The sequence below is a fragment of the Cryptomeria japonica genome, chromosome 6, assembly GCF_030272615.1.
Source record: "Cryptomeria japonica chromosome 6, Sugi_1.0, whole genome shotgun sequence".
Lineage (NCBI taxonomy): Eukaryota > Viridiplantae > Streptophyta > Pinopsida > Cupressales > Cupressaceae > Cryptomeria > Cryptomeria japonica.
Window position 1 is genome coordinate 548,333,387 of NC_081410.1, and position 21,124 is coordinate 548,354,510.

The 21,124-nt window shown below is 44.2% G+C and overlaps 2 protein-coding genes across 7 annotated transcripts in view; both read left to right on the plus strand.

The window, feature by feature from the left end:
- Positions 1 to 21,124, plus strand: part of LOC131073036 (long chain acyl-CoA synthetase 9, chloroplastic) — a 219,449-nt gene that overhangs the window by 74,978 nt on the left and 123,347 nt on the right. For all 6 annotated transcript variants that reach the window (XM_058009393.2, XM_058009390.2, XM_058009389.2 and 3 more), the window contains 3 exons: positions 49 to 180; positions 321 to 494; positions 617 to 846. In XM_058009393.2, coding sequence (XP_057865376.2) covers positions 49 to 180; positions 321 to 494; positions 617 to 846 — 536 coding nt within the window. The remainder of the gene's footprint in view (positions 1 to 48; positions 181 to 320; positions 495 to 616; positions 847 to 21,124) is intronic.
- On the plus strand, positions 18,951 to 20,214 carry LOC131856124 (uncharacterized). Its single transcript, XM_059207481.1, has 2 exons — positions 18,951 to 19,345; positions 19,456 to 20,214. The coding sequence occupies exons 1-2, from the start codon at positions 18,988 to 18,990 to the stop codon at positions 19,647 to 19,649; spliced, it is 552 nt and encodes a 183-aa protein (XP_059063464.1). The 5' UTR covers positions 18,951 to 18,987; the 3' UTR covers positions 19,650 to 20,214.

Here is a 21,124-nt window from a genome sequence, read left to right on the forward strand (position 1 = left end):
AAGTAAAAGTAAGGGGTTTGTATTGCTGTCTGATTATATGACATGCAGGGAGTCATGATGACTCATGGAAATGTGGTAGCAACAATTGCAGCAGTAAGAACAATTGTACCGGAACTTGGTAGTGAAGACATATACTTGGCATATTTACCACTAGCACATATCCTTGAATTAGCAGCGGAGGTATGAAAGTACAATTCGTCTGATTTCCATAGTGATAATGTATCAAACTATATTTGGGAGATCATGATCTCAACCTAACCAAGACATTTGCATCCCACACTATATTTCACCTAAGTCAATGTTAAACATTGGTTCTGCAGTGCACAATGCTAGCTGCAGGTTGTGCAATTGGTTATGGTTCTCCATCAACATTAGTAGATTCATCAAGCATGATCAAGAAGGGAACCAAAGGGGATGCATCAATACTTCGACCTACATTGATGACTGCAGTACCGGCGATATTAGATCGTCTTAGAGATGGTGTAAGGAAAAAAGTATGTGTGTCTGGGAATGTTTCATATAAAGCATGTTATAATCATATTTTTCAGATTTACTGAACATATTTCCAAGTAATTTTCTTTAAGGACTTTCAATGTAAGGATTTTGAAAATTACAGGTTGAAACAAAGAGCAAAATGTCCAAGAAACTCTTTGATATTTCTTACAGGCGTAGTTTGGCAGCTATTGAAGGAACTTGGCATGGTGGATGGGCTCTAGAGAAGTTTCTGTGGGATAAAGTAGTGTTCAGAAAGATACGTGCAATTCTTGGTGGCCATGTTCGCGGTTTACTATCGGGTGGAGCTCCTTTATCTGAAGATACACAGCGTTTTGTTAATATATGCCTTCGGTATGATTTCATCTACCTCACACTTTTCGTACTACGAATGAATATACTGTGTTGCGGTTTTTTTGTTGTCAGAAATCAATATACACTTGAGTGAAAGTTCTAGCAACTTCTTTGTGATTAATAGAAGGAATCTGTATCTATGCCCTTATATCCTCTGAATCAGATCACTCCAGCTACCGAACCTGCAAATTTCTTGCCCAAACAGTCAATGGCTAATTGAATCTAGTGCATGCCTCCTAGAGGAGGTCATGGTCCCTCTCAAGATAATATACCACAAAATCTAAACCAGAATTTTAGAACTATTGTTTCTCAAGAAGTGTCATAGATCTGCAAAGAACTACAATGATTATGCATAATTTCCAAAAGAAAATTCTGCAGGCCCAACTTCCATGTAAAAAAAGGAAAATGGATGCTATCTTAAAAGTAGACACTTTGTCTAAGATGTCCTTCTGAATAAACTGAATGGAACAAATAATTGGACTGCCAAATAAAAAACTCTTATATGCCAATTTATGTGTGCCTTGCACGAAAAACATTTTAGAATTTTGTCCATGAGAATTAGAAGGCCTCAAGCTTCAGAGAATTATTAATGATTGTAGTCAGCGTACAATGCCTTGATTATGTAATAATGGTTGTATCTGACCATCTATTGTTTGTTTGTTGGATTTCAGGTAGTTATAGGAGTTATTTAGTAGATGGTTGTGTTTTGCTTGGCAACAGTTTGGACTTTTTAAATAAACTTTGCATAGACACATTCCATTATTGGACGAGGCATGGGTTGACCTTGCAAACCAAGTTCAATACAAAGAATTTATAAAGCTTGCTCTAGATGAGTGAAGTCTTTGTTGGTAGGACTCTTCACAAACAAAGAGTTGTTAATCGAAGAAGAAATTGAGCCAAAAGCACTTAAGGCTGAGTGTTGAAGGGCACAAAAGAGAACCTTGTTTTCCCCCGAGGGGTGTGTGTGTTCAATAGTGCATAACAATACAGAAATGAAGGAAATATAACAGTATACAGCAATGCAAGTAAACAGAAGAACTCATATGTTTGTATTCATTAATGCCAAATGCTAGTACATTCAAAACATAGCTTTCTTCGACAATCTGTACACACTGAAATAGGAAACCAAGTACATATATATAGGTGTCGGTACAGGTTGTCCGGTGCCAATTGCTGACAACCGTCAGGTAACCACCGACCCTTAACACACGTAACATTCTAATTACATTATGACATAATTACCCGACAACATCATCCCCCCCAAAAAGGAGGACGTCTCCTGACGACATACAAACAAAATGGGAAATGACACTAAGAACAAACATGAAAATCAACGCTGAGGGGGTACAAAGGGCGTCCCCGATGAAGAAGGGGCCGGTGGTGGTGGTGCTGCCAATTGCTCCCTCAACTGGTGAACCTGTTGTGTCCTATGCTAGAGATCTCACTCAGCTACCAACTGCCTCTCCCTGGATCGTTTCACCATAGAAACTGCTTCCATAAGCTCCTTCTGCTTCCCATCCAACGCCTCTAAGGTAGATGTGAGACGGGTCTCAAGGGTTGCCCGTTCTGCTACATCGTGTGCACGCCCCGCCGTCTCCTAGGCCCAATTCTGCCTTGGCACGAGCCAACTCCTCCTCTAGGCTGGTCGCTCGGGCTCTCTGCTGTGCTAGCTCCGTCTCCATTGTATGTAGGCGAGTGGCTAGCTCCTCCCGAGTTGTGATGGCCGCCACCCGCTCTGTCTCTGCTGCCGAGGCACCATGCTGGGTACGTCTGAGCTGGTAGTACCAGTCCCAGAAGGTTTGCTCTACCTGCTGTAGCAGCAAGTTGACTCCATCAATTTCAGCCGTCTCCTCACTCCTCCAATTTGCCAACATCTCGGGAGTCTCCATAGCACGCCAACCCTTGGCCTCAAAACATCTCCCAAACTCCTCAGCACACCCTCCGGTGGCAAAGGTGAGGAGTCCCTCAACGACAGACAGCCCGACGGTTGGCTTGTGAATAGAGACTGCTAATCTCTGTGCGCTAGCCTCAACCTCTGCTGCCATCCTCTGCGCACTGGCTCCCATCTCTGCCAAAAATATCTCTAGGCCCTCTGGCTGGCTCTCGGTAGTGGCCTGCTCCTGTTGCTACATCTCTGCCATCTCTTCCTCAAACCCAATGGTGTCCTGCAGGAAGTCCATCGCCAACTCTTGCTGTCTCGCCTCCTGATGAGAACTACCCTCATTGAGGTCCACAATCTCAGGAAAAGGACGTGGCTGGAGTGAGGCAGGCGGGGGTCCCAGTGGTGTCATGGGAGGCATCTCATAGCGACCTAGCCACGCATCCATGGTGGCATCATCATCTTCGGTCACTGTACCCTTTGCTGTCGAGACCTCCGTATGTACCGGTTCCTTCTGTACAGTAGACCCAATGTAAGGAGGTTTGCTGGGAACTAATGACACGGCTGGAACGTCCTCTGCCGGCACTGCTGTGGCGACCTTAGAGGGTGTAGGCAATGAAGGTCAAGGTCTCAACAGCCCAAATCCTGGGATGGGTACGACTAGTGTGGCTCCTACCGTCACCCCCAAAGTTTGGAGAGGTGTCAGTCCTCCATCCTGAGTCAATACTACTGGTGCATACACCAGTCGGCCTACTCCTGCAGGTCGCACTCCACCTGCTGGTAATTCACAGATTCCTCGTCACGTGCCCAAAAGACATTGCGTGGCCACTACTCTCCTCTGTACTCGGGGCTTTCTCTACTTCCCTCCGGCTAGCAAGGCGGAATGTGTCATGCTTCTGGCTGCTCCTAGAAGAAGTGTCCTCGGAATCGTGCCCTTCCTCTGCACTACTATCAACCTCTTCTTCTCCATCCTCGTCAACTGTCTCTGTCTCCTCTTCCATGTCTACTTGTGGTGGTCTTCGTCGCTTCTTGTTAGAATGGGCTTCCCTGCTACCTGCCATGATATCCAGGTGGGTCCAATAGAAAATGGATGGCTGTGAAGGGTCCCTCATCTCCCGAGGTTTCTAGGCATGCTTCTCTGACGACACTTGTGTGCATACAGCATTGAGGAACAACCCTATGGCGTGAAACGACATGTAAAAAGCCTTGTCTCGTAGGATCAAGAATTCATGGATTCTGTCGAGCAAAACTGTTGCCCAGTTGTACACCGTCCCATTCCTTAGGCCATTCATAAGTGCAATCATGGGTATCGCCGTGTCTGATGCCCTGGCTCTTGTAAGTCTTCTTTTCATAACATCCAGCAGACACTGCCAATCTCCTGGAACGATTCAGGACTTTTTCAACCCTCTTCCCTTGGGTGCCTTGATCGCAGCCCATTCCTGGTTTGAGAGATCACTTTGACAAATTAACCGCAGCAGTTACTCTTTACTTTTTGGCGACATCTTCGTGGCATTCTTGTCTATTTTCTTTCCCTCATCTGCGATGCCAAATACCCTAGCAAAATCGTCGGGTGAAAAGGAGACAGTCACAGTGCTCTGCTGGTAAGAGAAAGTTGATGCCCTCGTCGCGCTGTCATATGTAGCCACCATCATTCGTAGACATGATTCAAAATCCCTAATGGCGAAGATGGCCATTTGAATTGCCCAATGCACCCATGCTTTCCTGAGAGATTCTTTAATTACATAATTATCTGGGGTTTCCAGCCACCAGGTCCTGCATACATTTCCACTCAACCCTTCAAATGTAATAGTGTCAGGTGTGATTTTCTCCAGCATTGTCTTCTTTTTGGCCTTTCATGTATCTGCTGATCCTGCAACTTTTACTCCAGACTGCAACACTCGCTTCCCCTTGTCCCTGGCTGCCGTGCTTCCTTCTGCCATTTTCCTTGACTTCGATGGTTGGTCTAACTGCTGCAACTGTTTTTTCTAGTCCAACTTTCCTAATATGGTTTTCCTAATCCCATTTGAATGATTTAATTGCCAATGCCAACACTTATACTTGTCAAATGCCGTTATTTTGGTATGACTTTGCCTGGTGGTGTCGGCTTGTACGACGTTGTATAAAATTTAATTTTGTTTCCTCCTGTTGTGTCCACACGTGGTACAAATCTTCTCCTTGATGCTACGTTGTATGACACATTGTATGGTCGTCCTAGGCGCTAGAATGTATGATCTTTCATCCCTTGTGGTGTATGACTTACCTCAACATGCAGCCGTACGACCTTTCTTCCTTTGGCCGTACGGATTTTGATTGCTCTGTCACTGTACGGATTTGGATAGCCGTACTATTCTGTTGGAGCCGTACGGATTTCGTGTGCTTCTCCCTTGACCGTACAAATTTCCTTGCCTCTATGACCGTACGGATTTCCTATTTCTACTTTGACCGTACAACTTCGTCTGATCACCTGCGCATGTACGGATTTGAAATCGCCTTTCTATTGTACGAATTCTCTGTTCAACTCAACCCATCGTACGGTTTTCTCTGTCTCCCCTTTGTCCGTACGAATTTTCTTCACCTTTCCCAGTGACCGTACGCATATGCCGTACGATCCATCTTTACTTTGTTTGTTCCTTGCGTTCTTTCTATTTTCCGCCGTATGGTGTACGACCTTTTTACCATACGGTATGCGTGAACACTTTTTTTTTTATTGCTTTTGTTTTTTGTTTCAATTTTTTCAATTTTTTTTCCACTATTTCAATTTTTTTTCAATTATTCCAATTTTCAATTTTTTTTTTTCAACTAAAAAATTAAATAATTACCTTTTCAATTTGTTCGGCTGGGCCCCGCCTTAGGACGAACTGGATCATTCCGTTGCTGCTTGTGGTGGTAAATTTTCAACTTTGACCCGTTTACCGTCTCCTTTATCGGTTGGTCAGCCAATGTTGACAACTTAATTGCTCCATTCGCAGCTACCTCGCAGATTTTATATGGCCCCAGCCATCGGACTTTAAATTTCCCAAGCTTAGTCTCATTCCACCCATTATACTTAACATCCACTAACTTGGACGAAATTCCATGCGCTGGATGTGCTTGTCATGCCAAAATTTTCGTCTTTGTTGGGCGGCTTTAGTGGCCCATTGGGCCATCATTTTGCGTTCATCCAACTTGCTTAACGTGTACAACCACTCCCGCAGGCTTTCCATATCTCCTAGGCGATTCTCGATCGCGATCCTTAAACTTGGAACCATGAATTCTGCCGGCACAATGGCCTCCTGGCTGTACATTAATTGAAAGGGTGTCTGGCCTGTGGTGACCTTGTAGGTGGTCCGGTATGCCCATAGTATGGATGACTACTTCTCTTCCCAATCTTCTTGTTTGATTTCGTAGTTCTTATAGATCAAGAACACCAGTATTTTATTAGTAGCCTCAGCCTGCCCGTTGGCCCTCGGGTAGTACGGGCTTGACAAGGAATGAAAAATCTTGAATTCCATCGAGAGCAGCTTGACGACATGATTCACAAAGTGCCCACTGCGATCACTTGTCAGTTGGATTGGGATGCCGTACCTTGTAATAATCTGTTTATAAATGAACTTGGCTGTACTCAAAGCTGAGTTATCTGGCAGTGCTCGCGCCTCAGCCCACTTGGTAAGGTATTCTGTCGCCACCACTATGTAACGACATCTCCGTGTTCTGCTGGCCTTCAAAGGTCCAATGAAATCCAGACCCCAGTGTTCAAACAACTCCTGGGCATGGGATGGATTGAGGGGCATAAAGTCCTGCTTTAATGGTTTTCCTGCCCTCTGGCACGTATCACATCCCACCACCCATTCCCGTGCATCATTGTACAGAGTGGGCCACCATAGTCTGTCCAATATTACTCTGCGTACGGTGGTGTCTAGCCCATGTGGCCTTCTGCGGGCCCTTCGTGTGCTTCCCGGAGCACTCCCGAAATTTCTTCTTCCATCACACACCTTTTGAGGACTTGGTCGGGTCCCATTTTTTACAACAACCCATTAATTAGCTGAAATGTCTTGCTTCTCAAGACCAGCTTCCTTCTCTCACTCGGTAGCATCTCGGCTTGGAACCCAGAGGTAGACAAGTATTCCCCAATGTTTGCATACCACAATGGTAGTGCCGCAATTAGGAACAGATTTGTGTCAAGAAAATCATCATTGATTCCCTCCGGCGGCTCTCCCGACCTAATCCGGGACAATTGATCAGTGATTAAATGGCTCTTGCCTGGCCGTACAATTATTGTGAAAGTGAACTCTTGAAGGAGCAATAGCCACCTTCTTATTCTGCCTTGGATAATGGGTTTATTTACCAGGTACATCAACGCCTGGTGATCCACATAGAAGGTGTCGCCAGTAAGTAGTGCCGGAATTTCTGTACGACATAGACCATCCCGAGGGCTTCCCTCTCGGTGGTACTATAATTCTTCTCGGCTTTCGACATCAAGCGACTGGCAAAATATATGGGATGGTCCAACCCATGTCCCCCCTTCCTGTGCTAGCATAGCCCCAATGGCATAGTTCGAGGCATCCACGTGTACGTGGAATTCTCGGTCCCAGTTTGGATAGGCCAGAATGGGTGCAGCCACCAGTCTCCTCTTGAGTTCCTTGAATGCTTCCCCCTGTGTCGGTCCCCATATGTATGGTTTGCCCTTTCTTGTGAGTTTGTCCAGTGGGAATGAACGTTGAGCAAAGTTCTTGATGAACTTCCGGTAGTATCCTATATGCCCCCAGGACTTTACTCCTGTTACATAAATGGGCAACTCCATCTCCACAATTACCTGTAGCTTATCCGGGTCAGTTTTCAATCGAGTTTTACAAATGATATGGCCCAGCAACTTTCCTTGCAGTACCATAAATCTGGATTTCCTCGGATTCAAGGCCAGCCTGGCCCTCCGGCATCTCTCCATGGATTCTCTCAATGCCACCAAGTGAGTGTCTTCACTACTAAAGATCGACCAGTCATCAAAAAGGGCCTTAAAATTTCCCATCGACATCTTATCGAAGATGTGAAGGACTATCCTCTGGAATGTGCCGGAGCATTGCACAAACCGAACGGCATCCGGTTGTATGCATAGATTGTGTCTTCCACCACAAAGGTGGTCTTCAACTTGTCCTCCTCAGCTATCGAAATCTTATTGTATCCGGAAAAGCCGTCCAGAAATGAGTACATTTCATGGCCAACCACCTCCTCCAGGATGCTGTCTGTGAAAGGTATAGGGAATGGATCCTTGATGGTGACTGCATTGAGGCACCAAAAATCCACGCAAATGCGGATCTGGTTGGCCTCCTTCAACGAGATCATGATCAGCGAGACCCACTCACTTGTCTCCACCCGAAATATGATGCCGACCTCCAGCATCCATTCAATCTCCTCGTTCACTTTGGCCGCATAGTTCTTATTCATTCGGTACGGCCTCTTCCATACCGGCTGGGCTCCCGAAACCAATGGTATCCGATGGACGCATAATTTGGGCGGGACCCCTTTCAGAGCCTTGTAGGACCAAGCGAACACGTCCCTATATTCCATGAAAATTTGGAATGTTGTGGCCTTCAGCACCGGGCTCCAATCATCTCCTACCTAGATATTTCGAGGAGTGCCAGTGTCTCCTAAGTTTTTCTCCTTCACGGTGGGGTATTCATATTGCATTGGTTTGTCCTTTGAAAACTCGTACGCCAGAGCATCATTCACTTTGGCTTCTCCCTCCTTATACTCCCTGTATTCTGACGGGAACTCATCTTTCTCGCGTGGCTCTTCTTCAATTTGTAGCATGTGACACACAGGGTGGAATACTTCATAATCTTCCATTTGCCAGTGGAAGAGTCCATTCAATGAGCAGATGTCATCTTCCGAGCAGCCATCAAGTTCAAGCACTCCTTCATCATTTGGTTCCATCTTGTCTTTGCCTTCGTAGGAATCCCACTCCCAACTGTTTGAGTCCTCTGAATCAGAGTCGGATGATGCCAGCTCCTCGTCGATGACCTGGGTCCTCAGATCAATAATGTACTTCTGCCCCCCTTTCTCCATGGAAAGGGTGTTCTTCTTCCAATTATGGTTCACTTTTGTTGTGACTAGCCACCCTCTCCCTAAGATGGCATCATAGCCCTTCTTTTTAAGTGGGATTACCACAAAATCCAGTAGGAAGGGTTGTGTGCCAATGGTCACGGGCTGGGCCATCAGGGTGCCGAGTGGCTTGATACCGTGTTGGTCTGCTCCCACCAAATTGAATGTGGGTGGCCATAGTTATGGCTTCACGAGCTTCTTCCATGTATCTGGCGGTAGCACATTTACCCCAGAACCTCCATCCACGATGGTGTCCTTGAGGATAGCCCCGAGGATTCCCATTTCCACTATTGCAAGATCCCGACCACTATTTAAGGCCAACAACATTGGATCAGCCGAGAGGCTGACCGAGACTTCCGTCTGGGTTACACCTGAAGGTGTGTGTGCGGTGCTTTGTACTGTATTGAAAATGGCGGTCCTTAGCTGTGGCATTGTGTCCAGAAGGTCCTTCACCCTTATCGGCACCTCCATCTGCAAGACTTGCCCAATAATGTTCTTTTCCGCTTCAGTATGGGATGAGGTACTCACCACCTCTGCATTCTTTCGTCGTTCTGCTGTCATCTCCCGCTCAATGTCAGCCTTTGCCTCCTGTAATCTCTCCTCCGTACGGGGGTCGGGATAAGTGGCCTTCTTGGTCTGAGAACGGGTGATTTCCAGTACTTCTTTATGACCAGTTTTCTCAATATTGAGAAGATTAACCCCTGGCTTGGGCAATTTGTGTCGTCGTGGTCTCCAAGACTACACCATCTGCACAAGTTCTGCGGTGTTTCCTCTTTCTGGCAATCCTGCGTGAAGTGTCCCCACTGGTTGCAGGCCCGACACCAAATCATCGGCCGTCCTTTGGCATCATACTGCATTCGACTCCGGTTATTGTTATTATTATTGTTGCCTCTTCCTCCCCTTCGGTTACCTTTGTAACCACTAGATGATGCCGTGGTGTTGGCTTGAGGCTGGGATGTGCCTACCGTACCGGAGGGTGATGACTGCTCCTGGGTGAAGAGCACCTGATTCCCTCGTGTCTTCATATTGTAGGGACATTCTTTGGTGGAGTGTCCCAACACTTGGCAAATGTCACAGAAGGCCTTTTTAGGATAGGAGCCTTTTCTATGACCTTCCTTCTTACACCGTGCATCACACTTCCTCATTTTTGCTGGTGCTTCCCTTCATACTTTTGAATTCCTTCATCATGCGATGCATATTCTTCTGAAGGGCTTGCACCTTCTTGCTCGACCCCTCGTCGCAGCTACTTCCGTCAGAGGAGTCCTTGTCCCCAGAGGATTTGTCTTTCTTCTTCCTGGATGTCTTTCCTTCACTTTCCAGGTCCATTGTCCAGTTATAGGCATCTTCATAGGAGGTGGGTGGTACAATTTTCATTTTCCTTTGAGTGACGACTTCAAACCCTCCACAAACCACCTTTTCCATCATCTGGTTGATTGTGCATTTTTCCCAACAATTCCTCCAGGCGTCGACTATATGCTCGGATGGTCTGGCTTTTCCCTTGCTTGGTACTCAGGATTTCGGCCACAATTTCGTTGTCGTCTCTGAGAAGTCGAAGCTGTGTTTCGAAGGCTTTATGTAATTCATCCCAAGTTGCCAGCTTTGTTTTATTAGCATCGGAGTACCAATCGATGGCTACCCCTCGTAGGGTGGCGGGGAATTGCACCACCCATTCCGCCTTGTCGGTCACGCCATTGGCCGACCAGATTGTTTTACATGTACAACAATGCCGTACCAGGTCTTCTTTCTTGTCTCCATTGAACTTAGGCAATTTTTGCCGATTCGCCATCATGCTTTTTGGCGGCGGCCCAGTCTGCCCTTTGGAACTCGAACTCGACTCTCCAGGAACTCCTCCAGACACTGGTCCTCCAGAAGGTACTCCGCCGAGATTTGGTACGTTGGGTCCCACCAAGTTGCTCTGACTACCAAGGTGTGATGAGCCTGAACCGAACAAATTGCTTCTACTACCGTGACCTTGAGTCCTCCCGACACCTTCGGTCGCACTAGTATCCTCCGCGTCTTTGTTCTCGGTCTCTATCTCCTCTTCCCTCCTAGTCTTAGCACCTTTGTATGACGTGTACGGCTCTACCGTACTCCCGTCACCAATCTCTTCCAATGTCAAGGAAAGGTCCCCCAACCGTTTTCTGGTTGTTTCTATTATTACAAAAACTTGGCCCACAGCACCTGAGCCATCATTTCGAGTTGCGTTTTCTTCAGCAAGTTTCTTCAGTCGTCATCGACGTTCTGCTTGTTGTTCTACCCTCAATGTCTTCGCGGCTGCCTCGTGCGCGTCTTCTTCCTGTCCCTTCGACACACGATTTCTATCCTTATTTAGTGTCACGGGCATCAATTCCTTCTTTCCGTGGGGTTGAAGGTTCGTCAATAGCTTTCGTCACGTTCCTCCTCTCGTCGACTCCTTTCTTCAAATTGCTGCAAAATTTGTTGTCGACGAGTCTCACGGGTAGGTTTCTTCTTGGCGAGTTTGGAGAGCAAGGAATGCCTGTGCCAACAAGCTAGGCAAGTTGTTCATCAATCGGTTTACGGTCGAACTTACGCCAAGGGCACTCCACACTGCGCTCTCAGGGACGTCCTCGGTCGTGGCCTCCCTCCGTACGTAAGTTTCGATGGATGCCTATAGGATGCAGGTGAAATCCCTTGTCAGTGGTCCCTCTCCTTTGAACAACTCCGTCAGCTCTTCCTCGGGATTGCTATTGGTCCCCTTGCTCACTAGTTGCCCCATTATTATCGTGCCATGTAGTATGTTCCCGTCATTCCCAGTTTAATTTGGCAACAGCGCCAGATGTTTTCCCCCGAGGGGTGTGTGTGTGTTCATTAGTGCATAATAGTACATAAATGTAGGAAATATGAAAGTATACAACAATGCAAGTAAACAGAAGAACTGATATGTCTGTATTCATTAATGCCAAATGCCAGTACATTCAAGATATAGCTTTCTTCGACAATCTCTACACACTGAAATAGGAAACCAAATAGATATATATAGGTGTCAGTACAGGTTGTTCGGTGCCAACTGCCGACAACTTTACGTAACCACCGACCCTTAACACACGTAATATTCTAATTACATTATGACATAATTACCCGACAACAAACCTGAAGGTGAAAGAAGTGTGTAGAACACTGAAGCTATAGGAAGAGTAGAGGACTCTCATGTGGCCCAAAATTCTAGAGCATTGGAACATTCGAGTCAAAATTCCCTAACAAGTAGGTTTTAGGCACTAGGTCTGCATTAGAACAAAACCATGGTGACTCCACCATCAAATCTTAGTGTAAAAGGTATAAGCTGCCTACGTTTATAGGGAATGGGTCAAAGGATCTTGTAAGGCATTTTAAGACTTTTGAGACAATTTGGATGACAAGTGGCCAAGATGATAGAGCATATGTAATATTTAAAAATTGTTTTTAAACACTTGGAGGGAAAATTGAAATCAAATGGAGGACCCAAAAAGATAATTATAAAAGAAAGTAATTTTCTCAAAGCAAATCATTCAATTTGTCATTATGTTATTCCTTACATTTTGGAGATTGAAGCATTCAAGGACAAAAACTCTTGGTGTGGGAGATTTCGAGGAGGAAAATCCTCTTGGTTTTCATATTTGGATTTGAGGATGAAAACTCTCTTATCTTTTAGAGGTGATTCTATTTGGGGATCACAATTGTGCTAATTTGTTGAACTTTTCGATGATTTGATTCGATCAATAGCATATTTGCAAGCATATATACCAATATTCAAATTTGGATTGCTGATTTTACATCATTATTGTTGTTGTACATCATTTCATGGCTGGACCCCTTTTGGATCTGTTGTAATTATGATTTCCAATCATCACTCCACTCCTAGTGACATCGTACAGTCGTAGGATTGCTGAATTTGAAGAGGCTCTCAGCAGAGTTATTGTTCATGAGGATTTTTAGCCCTTGGGACTTGCCAAATATCACATTTCTAGCTTTTGTACTATCATAGTGTTGTGGTTTCAGAAGTCTGTCAATTATTTCTATTGATTTATGCGGGATTGCAGACAGTTGTGAAGGATTCCAGCTTGTTTTGCGTAGGTGTTCTTTGCTAACCTTTTCAGTTGCCACTGTGTTGGACCCAGCTGTACCACCTACAACTATTATACCATGGATCACAGCATTCACAGCAGCCGCTCTTCATGAATAACTGTGCTATACTATTGTATGGTACAATTGTGAGTGGGATTGCTGCTATAAGTATATTCTAAAAGTATATTGTTTGCAGATCTGTTGTTATAATAATATTTGAATAAATAATTACCTATTCCAGCCTTAATAGAGGTCCTAATATTGCGTGAATTTTGGGCTAAATTTGTAGTTTGATCATACTAAAGTTCATTTTTGCATTAATTCAAAAAATACAAAGGTGTAGGATTTCTGAATATTCTGATTCGTTGCTACCATAAATCAGATTTGTGAATTAATCATTGCTCCTAGTGTTAACATCCACTGTTCATGTTATAAAATCGGCCAGTGATTACTTGTTCATGTCAATATCAGCTTGAGATCTGCTGTCACACTTGAATATTTTTGGCATGTGAGTGTCACCAATGTTCATATCCGCCATTAATAGTTTGGATCTGTTATTTCATGTCTTTGATGTATGAGGGTTTGTAAACTAACTCTATTGCTAATCAACATTAATTCTATTGGGTTTTGGCATCTACTTTGGTATTTTTTCTCATTTCAATTTGCACACATTAAGAAAATTGTCTATTTTCTATGGTTGTCCAATTGGGGATATTATAAGAAGATCAACAAGTTCCCAAATGTTGTTCCTCATTAATGCTTGATATTCTATATCTTTGGCATTTTTTCGAGGTGGTGACTTACAAGCTTCCTACACTTTTTTTGGTTTAGAATTCTACAACTTTGCACATAAAAGCCAAATTTACTTCCTCTCATGACCTGTTAGATTTATTTGCAATTGCATCTAGCTTTGCATCCTTCACTGAAATATAATACCACTTAGGAATCTTTTTGTGCATGGGAGGTCAGTAGCGAGTATCAGAGAATATCATTCATTGAATTTCAATTACATAGAACAATGTTTATATAGCTATAAATTAGCTATAAATGAGGAACTCATGGGTTCCATATGAAACTAATTGATTAACAAATAATGCCTAATATAAACTAACAACATCTAACAAATTACTAACAAATAAACAAATAAACAGATCAAACAAACCACACGTAAGGTAATGATGGAATACTCAACATTCCCCCCTTATTACATCATTGTTTTAAAGCACTAATAAGTGAATCCTGAAATGTTTCAAAATTCACACGTGCAAGAGGCTTTGTGAAGATATCAGCACGTTGTTCCTGAGTTGAGTAGAATTGAAGTTGGATGTTGTTTTGCTGAACATTGTTAGGCCGTAATTAGGAATAGAACTTTTAAGTTATTGTTATGTCATTTTTGTTATGATTGGAGTTGGCCGTGTGGGTTCCCGTGTCAGTTACGATGGTTGGTACCTCGGCCAACCGCCAGATAGTATACATGGCCATGTAGGGGAACCCTGACAATGATGTTGATGTACTAAACATTTTGGAATGCAATAAAGGATATACTTTTCTGCCATGTTATTGTGACTATTATTTAATCACCGCTCTGGATATAATTGTGATTGCTGGTTAGATGTTCTGTATACATTTACTGTTTATCCTATGAACTTGAACAATTCATTGTAGGGAGTAAACATTTTGGCGCCGTTGCCGATTCAAATTCCGGAGATCAATATGGTGGTAGGCGGTAACCACTAATGGGCCAACCATTTCAACAACAGTTAATAATCATTGAAGGTGATACACACGAAGATCCCACGCAGGCGGAAGCTAGGGGGGATCAACTGACGGAGGATTTGGTGGAACTGTGGGACGTTTCTGTCACCTAGTACGTGCAGAGGGAAGCTCGAGGGAGAGCGGTCCCAGAGGGCACGGTACATGAGGAACTCACAGTAAATTTTGTCGTGTTTGATCTTCTGGGGAGCCTTCCTAGACTGTTGGCACGAAACCTCATTGAACGACAAGAGCAGAAGGATACGAAGAAAGGAGCCGTAGGGAAGAAGAAGAGAGGGATACGAGTAGACGCCGTACCCCTCATAACTAATGCACCTATGTCCCAACAAGGACTGATGACGTATTGGTACCATCGGAGAGCTAGGTGAGGGGTCCGTACGAAGATCCCTACGTATCAGAGAACAAAACAAATGGAGACGTCGGCAGCGAGAGATTGCTGAAGGCTCGGAGAGTCCGAAAAGGCGAAGCAAGAGTCGGAGCCGCAGTCGGGAGAGACAAAAACCATGTACGTGGAACAAGTTGGTAGGGGTTGCCAGGACCCTACCATTGCTGGACGTAGCGGAGGACGGTCTCGTCGACTAGGCCGCTCACTCGACGTCGAGTGAAGAATCCGGAACTTAGTCCGAGAGCAATCCGTTAGAGCAATCCGATCGCGATGAAGGGGTTGTACGAGACCTGCAGGATGAGGTCACCGAACTCTTTGAGAATAACTTGTACCGAATTGAAATCTGTCCCTCGAGGAATACTAAAAAATAGGAGAGTCAGACCCAGAAACTCCAGGAAGGAGGGAGTATAGGAGTGAGGGTGACCAAAGCACGAAAGACACAGGAGGACGCGTAGAAGGCTCGTGGACAGAGCAATACGGTCCGATCCGGTCGAACGTGTATGGTACCTTCCAGGGATTTAATACCTTCTAGGCGACACATAAAGCCTTCCAGACGAAGACAATGGCACACCCCAGAGAAATAGAAGCTTCCTAGATTCATCGGAGTCGGGTCGGAGAACCCCGTACGACACTGCAAGACATGCATAACCATCAGGGAGGCAAACGGCCAAGACGACCGGGATTACTAGTTGAAGGCATTTTCGACCACCCTTCAAGGGATAGCAATTGACTGGTACATAGACCTTGATGCCCAACATAAAAGATCATCGAACAATTTGTAGAAGGCCTTCCAGGAGGAATTCAAACTCCTATGTGACGACAATGAAATTGTGGCGGAGATTTACAATACCAAACAGGGAAAAAGTGAAAGTGTCCGGGCTTATAACGGAAGGTTGAAGGAACTACTGAACAAAATGGAGAACCAACCAGCGGATGGGCTAAAGAAGAGATGGTTTGTTGAAGGGCTGGTACCATCCTTCGGGTGGAAGATGAAGGTGGTCCCCCCACCGTCATATGATGAAGCTTACAACTGAGCAATGGATTTTGAAAGCGAAAGAAAAACATCGAAGGGGAAACGGAGGGCAAGTGATGACGACAGTATAGACGGAAGTAGCGACGGCGAGTCCAAAACCGTACAAGCTCTTCGAAAGGACATGTTGCGAATGATGAAGGAGTTGAAGGCTGATAAAGAAAGTGGCAGAGATGACAAAGAACTTTGGTGCACCGATTGTAAGGCAGAAGGGCATACCAAGGGGACATGTTCAAAAAAAGCTTTTTGTGACATCTGTCAGGTACTAGGCCATTCCACCAAGGAATGCCCGTACAATCTAAAAACACGGAGCACACAAGTGCTCTACACTCGAGGCGAGCAAGCTACTCCACTAGTCACACCACCTAAACAATCAACAAACTCAGAGGCTTCACCAGGAGGATACCGTAATAATCGATGCGGGAACAACCGTTCCAATCATAGATGACATACTTGCCGAAAACTCGGCGAGTGACAAAAACTCGCCGAGTTTTTGGGCCTGGCGAGTAGTAATGACTTCTACTCGCCAGGAAAACTGGCCGAGTTTTTGGCAAAAACTCGGCGAGTTTTTGGCAAAAACTCGGCGAGTTTTTGAAAAAAACTCGCCCATGTTTCCTTTACAGCCGAAAACGGCTTAAAAATTCATTTATTTTTTGTTTTCCAATTATGTTTTGGGCTGAGAAGGGGGAAACTCATTTGGAAGGCTTGGAAGGTGATTTGGGGTGGCTATTGAGTGATTCCAAGTGGATTTGAAGGGAAAATCAGATTCCAGGTAAGTTTTTTAATTTTTTTTTCTATGCTTTTTTAAAACAATTTGTTTATTTTTTGTTGCATTTAGATTGATTACAAATGATTCCTAGGTAGTCTAAATCATTTCTAAGTTATTTACACAAGATTTAACACAAGTCTTGTTGAATTTTCACAATTTTTTTGAAGAATCTAGTTTTCAAAAAAAAATTCAAACCCTACTTTTTAAAAAAAAAAACTTCGAATGATGTCTAAATTTATTTAAACTAATGTAGATAGTTTGCTTAGTGCTAAATTGTTTAACTAAAATGTTAATTTTTTTTTGCACTTTGTATGTGTAGGTTAAGTAAGCATTAATCATGGCAAGGGAGCAATGGCCACTAGATCCATGCCCACCTGGATTTATAGGCACCCGTCCTAGAGGTGCTAGAGATGGGGCATTGAGGTATGCCTATGAGGGACCCGATCTTGGGTCAATTATATGCATAAAGTGTGAGAGAATACTTCATGGAGGCATCAACCGCCTCAAATACCACCTTGCAGGAATAGATAGGCATGATGCTAGAGCATGCCCTGGGACCAATGAAGAAATAAAAAGACAAATGAATGCCCTACTTGCAGCTGGGGAAGAGAAGAAATTGCAAAGGGAGAGGGCAAAACTAGCCATGAGATCAGCCATAGCTGAATCTCAAGGTGTTTCTATTGACCTTGAAGAGGAAGAAGAAGCACTTGAGGGCATAGTGGGCTCTCGGCGTGGCCCACGTATCCGCAAACCGATCATCAGCTCACCCATTGCTTCTTCTTCCTCTAGTAGAGTACCTGGTCGGGGCCCTGTTCCACTTCCATCACAATGATCAGGGTCGATAGGTGATTATTTTGTGCCCAGAAACATACCTGGAGGACAACCATCATTAGAGGCTAGTGGATGGAATAAGGAGGTACATGAGAAAACTGACATTGTAGTTACTGATTTTTGGTACTTCAACAACATTGCATTCAATGTGGCGGAGAATGCTTATTGGTTGAATTTGGTGACTGCTATGATAGTTTCAGGAAAGGGGTACAAGGCCCCTTCTCGCAGGGATTTGAGTGGGAGGTTAGTAAATTACTACATAGTCCACTTGATTTCATTTTTAATTATTTTTTAGATTTCTTGTTTATTAAATCAAAATTGTGTACTAATACCTAATTTCACTTTGCACTTACAGGTTGCTCACAAATGCAGTTGCTAGGGCAAGAGAAGTGATGGAGGATCAAAAAATCGATTAGGCAAATTATGGCTGCACCATTCTTTCTGATGGGTGGACAGATGGCAAGAACCGCACCATCATCAATTTTTTGGTCGCTTGCAAGGACAATGTAGTGTTCTTGAAATCTGTTGATGCCTCCAACAAGGTGAAAATGCAGAAACATTGGCTAGAATGTTGGAGCGTGTCATCATGGAGGTGGGGGTAGAGAATGTGGTGCAAATCATCACAGATAATGCAGCAGCATATGTGTCAGTAGGTAGAATCCTTTTGAATTATCACCTTTAGGCATTAGCAATATTCTCATTTGTTGTGGGCTTTGTTTTACTTGGTTGCATATTTCTTAAGAATAAATTCTTCTTTTGCAGGAAGAATCCTCCAAGAGAGGCACCCCACTCTTTTTTGGACACCTTGTGCAGCACATGTCCTTGACCTTCTTTTGGAGGACATAGGAAAACTTGAGTGGGTGACTCCAGTTGTGGAGGATGCAAGGAGGATTACCAAATATATCTACAATCACCCTTGGGTCCTAAATTTGATGAGACAACACACGCAAGTGAAAGATTTGGTGAGAGCTGGTGTCACAAGGTTTGCAACGTTTTTCTTGACGTTGCAAAGCATTCTTGCTGCATTGACTTCTTTGAAACAAATGTTTGTGAGTGGAGAATGGCTTAACTCACCTTATTCAAAGAAGCCTGAAGGAGAGGCTGTCGCATGCAGAGTCTTCGACAACCAATTTGCACAAAGGGCTGCAAAGATTGTGAAGGTTGTTACTTCAAAACTTTAATTTTTAAATTTTAGTTATTCTTGATTCAAGTCTCTCATTACTAATTTGTAACTTCATTATTTAAATTTTGATCTTTTTGTAATTTGTATTTTTCAATTGTAGGTGTCAGAGCCCTTGGTTCGAGTTCTTCGCTTGGTGGATGGGGATAAAAACCCAATGGGATATCTTTATGAGGCCATGGATAGGGCCAAAGAGTCTATCAAAAATTACTACAAGGGGGATAGGCTCAAATTTGATCCCATTTGGGAAATTGTTGATAGGAGGTGGAACAATCAGCTCCACCAACCCATTCATGCAGCAGGGTACTTCCTCAACCCTCGTTTTAGGTTCGGGGGTTCTTACTCAGATTCGAATGGAGAAGTCATGGAGGGCCTCAGTACATGCATTGAGAGGATGGTACCTAATGTTGAGGAGAGAGACCTCATTGTGAGTGAGCTCCAAAATTATGAGGGAGGAAGGGGTAAGCTATTCTCTTCAGAGCTGGCTAGGAGAGGAAGAACCACTCAAACCCCAGGTATAACATTTGCCATTTGGATTTTGGGATCTAAAGACTAAAATGATTGATAAATTATGTTTTCTCTTTTCTCTTTGCTTTCTAACTTTTCCATTTTATTTATTTTGCAGATGCTTGGTGGCAAAATTGGGGTGGAAACACCCCACATCTCAAAAAATTTGCCCTCAGAGTCTTATGTCAGCCTTGCAGTTCATCCAATTGTGAGCGCAATTGGAGCTTGTTTGAAGCAATCCACACGAAGAAGAGGAGCAAGTTAGCGCAGAAACGGCTCAATGACCTTGTCTACGTGCAATATAATCTTTGATTGCGCGTAAAGAAGGTAGAGGAACTAGAAGGTGGTCCAATTGACTTGGATGATATAGATCCTTACAGTGATTGGACATCACAGGAGCAGCCTCCATTGTTTTCCGACACTGACATCACTGATTTGGAGAGGCAGGCTATGGAGGAGGGGGGTGGATTTGGTTTCAGGCTGGATGACATTGAGGAGGATGAGGATGAGGATGAGGATGAGGATTCATTGCCAGTGCCAGAGGCAGGTGGAGACATAGCTTCATCCAGGATGGAGGATGAGTCTCAATCAACCATACCGAGCGAGGAGGCACAGTCACGCCCAGTCCCACAGCAGACTTATACGACTAGACAGTCTAGACCCTCTAGTTCTACCTCTCCCCATGTTTTTGCTAGAGCTGGGAAGAGGAAGTTGTAATTGTAATTTGTGATGATGTATTTACTTTTGGTTTTACAAAAACTATTTAGTAATTTACTATTTTGCTTCAGGCTTCCAGCCATCAGCATTCCTCATGAGGATGCGATTTTGTAGACACTTTGCATTTAAATATATCTAGAATCAGCTTGTTTCTTTTGTGTTATCATTTATTGACTCAATGGATGCATCTTCTCATTAAAAATTGCAAAAAAAATGCGTTTTTTACTAAGTTTAAGCGTGTTTTTAAGTTGCCGAGTTTTTCGTCGAGTTTTTCCGAGTTTTTCCCGAGTTTTTGCCGAGTTTTTTTCCCAGGGGCTTGGCGAGTCGAGCCGAGTCGCGAGTAGTTCAACTATGGTTCCAATAATAACACGCCAAGGAGTAAAATTCAGTAGGATGCAAAAGGGCGGCCCATGATCCAGTGTCAGAAATGTAATGAGTTGGGCCACTTTGCTCAGGAATGTCAGAACAGAAACAATGGTGGAGGTTTGTTGTGCAAATGATGTGGTCTTGGAAACCATGAGGATATTGACTGCCCGAAATGGAAGGGAGTAAACATGTTGGTCGTGAAGGAGCCAGACGAGGAGGTACTGGCAATCACAAGATTGCAAAGTAAGAAGGCGGTATACCGCGATCCCCGTATGGACAAGGAGAGACTCCGGGAAGCAAAGACTAATGTGGAATGGGCGATGGCGGAAGAACGTAGGGCCTCACACAATACTGCCAGTACCCCACTTCGGTCAGAGTCCGAGAAAACTATCATCAAACAAATTTTGCAAACCACTGTACCCGTACGATGTCTGACCTTCTGCAAACAATGCCACAATTGAAGATGGCTATTACAAACATAGTCGGTGACAACATTGCCAACCAGGAACACCGTCAGATGACAGCAAAACCATCTGGCACAGACCCCATGGCAGCAACATAATTACCTGGTACGTTTGCTACAGATCCCATGCTCCTCACTGTAAGCATTGGTTGGAAGTCGACTGTGGTCGAGATGGAGATAATGGGACAAAAATTGACGAACACCATTGTTGACAGCGGCTCCGGAGTGAACGTGTTACCGG

Bases quoted from the DNA above. Each gene is read 5' to 3' on its own strand.
- LOC131856124 (XM_059207481.1), top strand. From the start codon at position 18,988: ATGGGATATCTTTATGAGGCCATGGATAGGGCCAAAGAGTCTATCAAA. The intron at 19,346-19,455 runs GTATAACATTTG...TTTATTTTGCAG, and splicing joins AAGAACCACTCAAACCCCAG to ATGCTTGGTGGCAAAATTGG.